We start from the raw sequence: 7,732 nt of genomic DNA on the forward strand, positions 1-7,732 counted from the left end.
GTAGTTCTAATACTGCTCACCATCTTCATAAAAGGAAGTATGACTTCCTTTAAAATACAGTAGATATGTTGTGCAGACTTGTTAATAGAGGTGACTAAAATATCCTTCTTCTAAAGAATCCATTTTGTACGCATTTAATAGTCTACCTTTGTTTACTTAGTTATAAGCAATGTTTAGTTTTACCTCTGTGGTGTTATGATGTTAACTTCAGAATAGCCCTCAGGCACATTTATAGATGAACGTGCTCAATTGGGATATACAAGTCTGTTCCCTTTGACTGTTTTCAAAATGGGGATATTTTTATTTATTTATTCATTTATTTTATTTTATAAATTTGGTAACTGCGTAAGCCCACTCAACACAAGTGTCCATTTTCAGGGGGGACCTGGAACACTATTTGGTTATTGTGACTTGCTCAGCGTAACACATTAGGCAGAAAGGAGTTAGGAGGAGTCACACCCTGTATCCTTGACTACAGGAAGCAGTTCATTAGCAATGCGGATCCCTAATCCTCTGCACTGTTAGACTTTTCATTCACAAGCATTTTCATTCCTTTGGACTTTCACAAAGTTTCCCATTTCAGCACTAGAGTTCAAAAGCTAATAAATGTTCTCCGGTTACTTTTCCTCAGACATTTGCTCAAACACATCATCACATTAAATTCTCACAAGTTAACTAGGTTCATTCAACTCCCATGTACACTGAAGAACAATCAGTGTTAATAGCAGGATCACAGATGGCTTGCACCAATGGAGTTTAAATTCCAGTACTATCAACCAAGGACAAAGTAACAGCAAGAAAATGCACACAAGACTATTTCAATAATTAATTCACATACAGTACAATATGGCTGTAAGAGCACAAAGGGAATATGCACTGCTGTCCTGAGTATGGGCTTCTAACAACTGCAAACAGACTGGACTGAACAAAGGAAACTTACATAACTGATGCTTTGGTCAAGCACCTCCAGGCCCCTTTCTCACTGCTCTACCTGTGAACCAGTTCTCCCATGCACCCCTATTCACAATAACTGCTTTTCACACAAAGTATTACTTAAACACACACAAAACACACACAATTCCCATTGCCAGGAAGACTGGCAGAATTCTGACATTTCCCCTCAGTTTTCTTCATATCATGGTTGAACTGCCACCAGTGTGGAATATCCAGGGATTTCAGTTACCTGCTAATCTTAAATTAAGCCAATAATATAATCATACTGATTAATATTTTTTGCTGGCAATAAGCCTAAGAAGTCTGTTGGGAGATGTGTCACATGGCTTATTAAATCAACACTGTAAATGATTACCCTCATTTCAGATAAAGAACCATATAGACATATCTGTCTGTTTTCTTACTCTCTCTCTCTCTCTCTCTCTCTATATATATATATATATATATATATATATATATATATATATATATATGTATATATATATATATATATATATATATATATATATATATCTATCATCATCATCATCATCATCTTCTTTCGGCTGTTCCCATTAGGGGTCGCCACAGCAGATCACCTGTTTCCATTTCTTCCTGTCCTCTGCATCTTGTAAATGTGTTTGTGTACATGTAATAAATTAACTTTAGTAATAAAGAAAACTGTGCAGATACAGACTGAAATATATGTAGGTTGGCACACAGAGAAATAAAAGGCAATACAAATAAACAGGATATATACAAAAAAACTAAGCTCCAGATACCCACGTTCCATGGCTGTCACAGAAATACTCTCTAACTATCAAAAGTTAAATGAATTAGTAACTAGTACTCACAGATGGGAATACCACCAGCAAGACAGCATCAGCATCTCATAGCTACCATAGTATATAGTTATATTTAGTGCTTTTCCCCAGTCTCCACTGGAAAAATGTAACTAAACCAGTATTTTCAAAACAGTGTAAGAAACTTCTCTGTGTGGAAAATTTTCAGTCCATATATTTCTAGTTAATCACTGTATTTTAATCAGATCAGACAATAGTAGTAGAAGTAGTGAACATAAACTCGTCTTAAGTCAAAACAAAACAAAAAGTAATAATAGAAAATATATAATTGTACAGCATTACTAAGTATTCGAAAGTAATCCAAGCAAGTCAGGCAGTCTGTTTCCAGTCGAAAATCCTTTATTAAGTACACAGACAAGCGATCCAAGTAAAACAAAAATAGAGTAATAATTTCCTCACAAGCTTTCTAAATATATATATACTTTTTATCAGGCATGGGAGTGGTTTATTGTGCTGTAAAACAAAGTATTATTGGTACATATGTTAAATTCACATCCCTTCCCCCCATCAGTGTGACATTCTAGCTGGTCCTGCCCTACCTAGTAGCTGTCATAATAATATATAACCCTTATGTACTTTAAATAAAATTTATAATGATGTGGTACCTCTTATTTAACCAAATTATTAAGTAGATTATTAAGTCTGTGATTTTATCCAAGACAGTATACTACATGGCTGGAAATATATCAACCTTAGTTCATTTGGCAATCAAAAATATACATATATATATATATATATATATATATATATATATATATATATATATATATACATACATACATTTTGCATGTAAAAATCAGTTTCTATTTTCATAACCTATTGTTAACAAAGATTGCTTTCGTCCTTGTAGACTTCTTCAGGTCTGTGTACAAGAACCCTAAAAACCTATATAATTGTATAATTAATATTGTTATTGCACATCATTTTGAATAAACCAGTATTTTCCTCATCATGTCATTCTTCATTTGGAACAAATTATTTATTGACACTTTAGTGTTTGGAATTCAGCTGGTGCTGGTTAGTTGTTGATGTAACTACTTAAGTGATATGCAAGCCATTAAGCCCATCAATAATTACAACTCAAAAGACAGTTCCTGATATTTCATCATTTTTTTTTGGGGGGGGGGGGCAAGCAAGTATGGAGATCCAACATACTTCAGAAGACATTCCTTGTTCTTTTACATTAAAAAAAAAGTTGCACATTCCTAGCCCACAAGAGCCGCCACTGATTGCAAATGAACCAGAGAGAAGAGAAACAAATGTTACCTTTTTAACTTGATTTCCTTTAAAGTGGCATTCCTTCTAATCACAACATTGTTGCCCTTTTTTCTTTACTTGGTGGTGCTCTGTAACTTTGTTCACAGAATTACTGTGACTCCCATTCAGCTTTAGTAGTGAAATTCTATTAGCCTTTGAAATCTACAGTAGAAGTGAGAGCATTTTGAAATTCTAGTGGAATGCAAATGATTGTGACTGAAGGCATAAACTTGTAATACTCATTAACTAAGCAACAAAGTGTAGTATTTTGCAAAAAAAATATGATTTTTGCCACTTTATCAAGATGTGATAATGTTATTTGTATGTATTGGGTAATCCTTGAACTTGGACACAAAATTATTGCCCAGTACATTTCTGAGTCCTGAATTCCCCGTTGCTTTGCAGTTTAAAATACACTCATGCAAACTAAAGGATAAAAAGTCACACAGACAAAGCATTTTAGTAAAAATTCCAAGACAGACCCAGCTTAACTAGAGTCTTCACTGTGCAATACCTTAAATACAGTCAAACACATTACACTTCATAATCCTAAGATCAAGACTAAACACTGATTTGTTTGCTACTAGGTGAACTGTATTCAGAATACTACAATTTAACCTGGGTAATCATAAGTCCTGGGAGAAGCTATTGTAATGATGTGTTTCAGCAAATATTTGTATAGAGGAAAAGGAAGTGTAAAACATTTATATTTTGTTTATTTGGTTTACTAAGTACATATCATATCACTTTGCAGTTAGGGTAGCATTTTGAAGCACTCTCATATGAAAACGTCGTACAGTTTGCAGATCAGATTTACAGAATATTCTTTTCTTTGCTTCATGACAGAGGAACTTCTCCAGAAGGAACAAAACTATTCAAACAGTGTGCTGTCCATGATGTTCAATGAACCCAGAATAAGCTATGGAAATGATGCTCTTATGCCATCCATGAATGACATGCAGACCCCTACTGAGATGCCACCAGTTGACACAGACTTCAGCCTGGATGAATTACAACCTTGGCATCCATTTGATATTGATACTGTACCTGCCAACACTGAAAATGAAGGTAAGTGTGCTGCAGATGTGGTAACAGAATAAAAGTGGAGCACCATGCGATTTTGGTGGACTGGTGCCTTAGGTGTACATATGAGCAGTTTTATTAAGGATTAAAACTTTAAATAATTATTAAAGGGAACCTACAGAGACCTGATTAAAGTGCCAATGGTCTGCTTATAAAAATGCATGGTCCCAGCAGCATGTTACCAGTGCACCCCACCACATTTTCTTTAGACTCGTATTTAGAGGTAATTTATCATAAACATGACCAAATTGGGTTCTGAATTGTACCAGCTTAACTGCTGTATGACTCCACCACAGATGCTGAATGCATTTGCAGTTTTGGAAACAGTTGTACAAAACTGGTTACATCCCATGTTATTAAAGATAAAGCAAGGAAAAGTGAATTGTGCAGCAGAGTAGTTTTTTTACAAATTTGGTTAAGCAGCCAGAATTCTGAGATGAAACTACAGTCCTGCTTGTTTGGAAGTTGAGAGGACAGAGCCATATGAAATCAAGCACAAATAAAGAGGAGATGAAATATGTAAACTGTTTTTATTTTATAGTTATTATAAGTTTTGTATTGCTCTACATAAATTAAATTGGCTCGAGCTTCTAAACGTTCTTCATCTCAACCAACTTAAATTCACACACAATATCATCTTCCATCCTGACAGTTGCCCATCCCTCAAGGAACTTGTTGATGTTCCTTGTGTTTCACTGTTGCAGTCATCACATTTGGGTTATCTGCTTGCAGTAGCCCTCAGTCGACCTGATTATCAAAGTCTTGGGTCCTGCGTCGGTTGCTGTCTCATCTTCCATGATGTCAGGTAGTCAAGGGTATAAAGCATGTAGCCGACGCCATTACATCAGTCTTTCTTGCTGTGTGGTGCCCGAAGCAGAAGCAGTTCGCAAGTGCTAGTCGGCCGATTCCTGAAATTTTCATTTTCGAGTTTCAGAACCAAAGTCTTCAACTAAGCTAAGTACCCCATTCGGGAACCTTTTTCTTGCTCTAAACCAATGTCAGTAAAAGTTAACAATTGTATTTCTTGTGGAAAACAAATACCTCATAAAGATTTTCATTTGTATTGCGTTCCTTGCTTAGGCCCAGACCACGACGTACCTCGCTGTTGGATTTGTGCCTTATTCAAACCTCGAACTATTCATCGTCGGTTCATTTACGCTTCTAAATATTTTGGTGCTCAGTTCAATTACCCAGAAATGGCTTCGGTAAGCCACCCAACTACCTACATTCCAAAAAAACACAAAGATAAAGACAGAGACCACATAGGTCCAAAGCTGCCGACGACGCTTCTCCTAAGCTACTCGCCAGTTCGCCGGTACTCACTGAGGTGCTTTTGCAGCCCCTGATAACCACTACTTCAGATTCGCAAGCCTCTACTGAGACCCATTCGGAGTCCGGTATGCTGCGAGATGCTTCCTCAACTGTGGAACCTGCAGATGTCTCTACCTTGGATGGGTCTGGAGCCGCTGTGCAGGCACTGGCTTCTGAGGGTGTATTCAGGCCTACTGACTTGCATATTAAACCAATGCCATCTTCTTCAAGGCCTAAAACTCGACCCATGCCTAGAAATCTGATGCCCAGACCGCATGGTCAGGCCCCTATGCCTAAAAACAAATGATAAGAATGGCTGAAGACTTTATTACTCTAATCAGGGAAGCCATCCTTCCCCCTCTGAGAGACTTGGAACTGATTTTCCTTCTGATTCTTCTGATCAGGACTCTGAAATTTCTGTTTCCACTGATGACCAGGATTTACCCTTATCTACCTATGAGGATTCTGAATCAGAGGACTCCATTCCCTCTGCTTCCCCTCCAGAGGATTTCTGTTTTGGTGAAACCTTGCATACTCTTAGGGAGCATTTTCGCTGGGAAAGCTAGGATTACTCTGACTCCAAAAAGAGGCTTAGTGATTTCTTACTCCTGCCCCCAACACAGGCCTTTAGCTATACCTCCTGTACTGGACATTGTTGCTGATGCCTTCTCGGAATTTAGCCTGGCCCCTGACTCTCTACCTCCTGCTCCCAGGAAGCCTGATAGGTATTACAGGGTCCCTGACTCTCACAAGTTCCTTTTTAAAAATCCTACTGTGGATCCTGAGACCATTTCACAGAGACCTAAGGGCATTAAGGCTACTACTGCCAAAAATCCTTCCCCCTCTGATAGAGATTCCAGGGAGCTGGGTAGATGGGGTAAGAAGGTATACACTTCTGCAACCTTGGCCATTAGGGCCTTAAACTGCCAGTTTCATATGTTAAAGTATCAGCAGCAGATTATTGGATTACTTAAACAGAAAATTATGTTGATTCCGGATTGTGCTGAAAATAAAGATTTACAGGATTGAATGCATTCTGCTGAACAAGTTGGAAAACATACTTTGCAATGTGGTTTTGATTCATTAGAGGTGTCTTGCAGGGCTGCTGTCGCTGGGTCTGTACTTAGAAGGCAGGCTTGGCTTAAGGAGCAATCTTTGCAAGATCATGTCAAGGCTAAATTGATGGATGTCCCTTAAACCAAGACCACCTGTTTGGCAACAAAGCAGAAGTAGTACTTAAAAAGATGGAGGAAAAAGCTAAATCTTTGCAAACTGTTAAAGATTTCCTGCAAGTACAGCCTCCCAGATTTAGTAGGCATTGGCCCTCTAAGAACTGGTCCTTTCCTGCCTCTTCCAGGCCTTCTCAGTCCAAACTCAGAACCAGCAGAACACCTAAGCTGCAGTCCCAAGGGACTCGCAGGACTAAGCAGTGGGGGGCTCCCACTTCCAAAGCAGGAAGTAGCAAGATTCCCCCTTATGGTAAACTGTCTCATTGACTTAACTTTAAACCTTCCAAGCCCTGCTCAACTGACTGTTCCTTTAAGGGGGCAAGATTGCCCTGCAGGCAAAAAATTGGGAAATCATTACCCAGGACAAATAGGTTTTAAATATAGTTTCCCAAGGATACAGATTCCACTTCCACTCCTTACCAACCCCAAATGGTTGGCCAAATCTACCCCTAAATCAGTGGGCAGAGGCTCAAAAGCAAGTTCTCTCTCTTTTAAGCATCAGGGCTATTCGACCTGTCCCAGAAGAAGAATGGGAGCAAGGTTTCTACTCAAGACTTTTTCTGGTACCCAGAAAAGACAGTTCCTTGCGTCCTATCCTGCACCTGTCTATCCTAAACATATTTTTGGTAATCCAAAATTCAAGATGCCAACTCTACATCAGCTGCTTCCTATGCTAGGCAAAAATGCCTGGTTGGCAGCACTGGATTTAAAGGAAGCCTACCTGCACATCCCAATAAGGGAATCTTGCAGAACATACCTACGCTTCAAAGCAGGCTACATGCACTATCAGTTCTCTGCACTGCCCTTTGGCTTATCTACTGCGCCCAGGGTATTCACAAAGTGCCTAGCTCCAGTCTTTGCTTTTTGTAGGCAAAGAAATATTCAAATATACCCATACCTGGACGATTGTCTAATTCAAGCCAGGACATAAAATTGAATCATCTGGCATTTGTAAAGAAACTGCTAACTTCTCTGGGGTACACCATAAATGAAAAGAAATCACATCTTGTACCCTGCCAGCAAGTTGCATTCCTGGGAGCAAGCTTGAATACAACT

At 38.5% G+C, this 7,732-nt stretch overlaps 1 protein-coding gene across 4 annotated transcripts in view; it reads left to right on the forward strand.

Moving 5' to 3' along the window:
• LOC122801775 (amyloid beta precursor protein) overlaps positions 1–7,732 on the forward strand; it is a 3,200,820-nt gene that overhangs the window by 2,795,861 nt on the left and 397,227 nt on the right. For all 4 annotated transcript variants that reach the window (XM_044071354.1, XM_044071353.1, XM_044071356.1 and 1 more), the window contains one exon: positions 3,900–4,121. In XM_044071354.1, coding sequence (XP_043927289.1) covers positions 3,900–4,121 — 222 coding nt within the window. The remainder of the gene's footprint in view (positions 1–3,899; positions 4,122–7,732) is intronic.

Source organism: Protopterus annectens, chromosome 5.part0 (assembly GCF_019279795.1).
Source record: "Protopterus annectens isolate FY-2018-M chromosome 5.part0, PAN1.0, whole genome shotgun sequence".
NCBI classification, from domain to species: Eukaryota; Metazoa; Chordata; order Ceratodontiformes; family Protopteridae; genus Protopterus; species Protopterus annectens.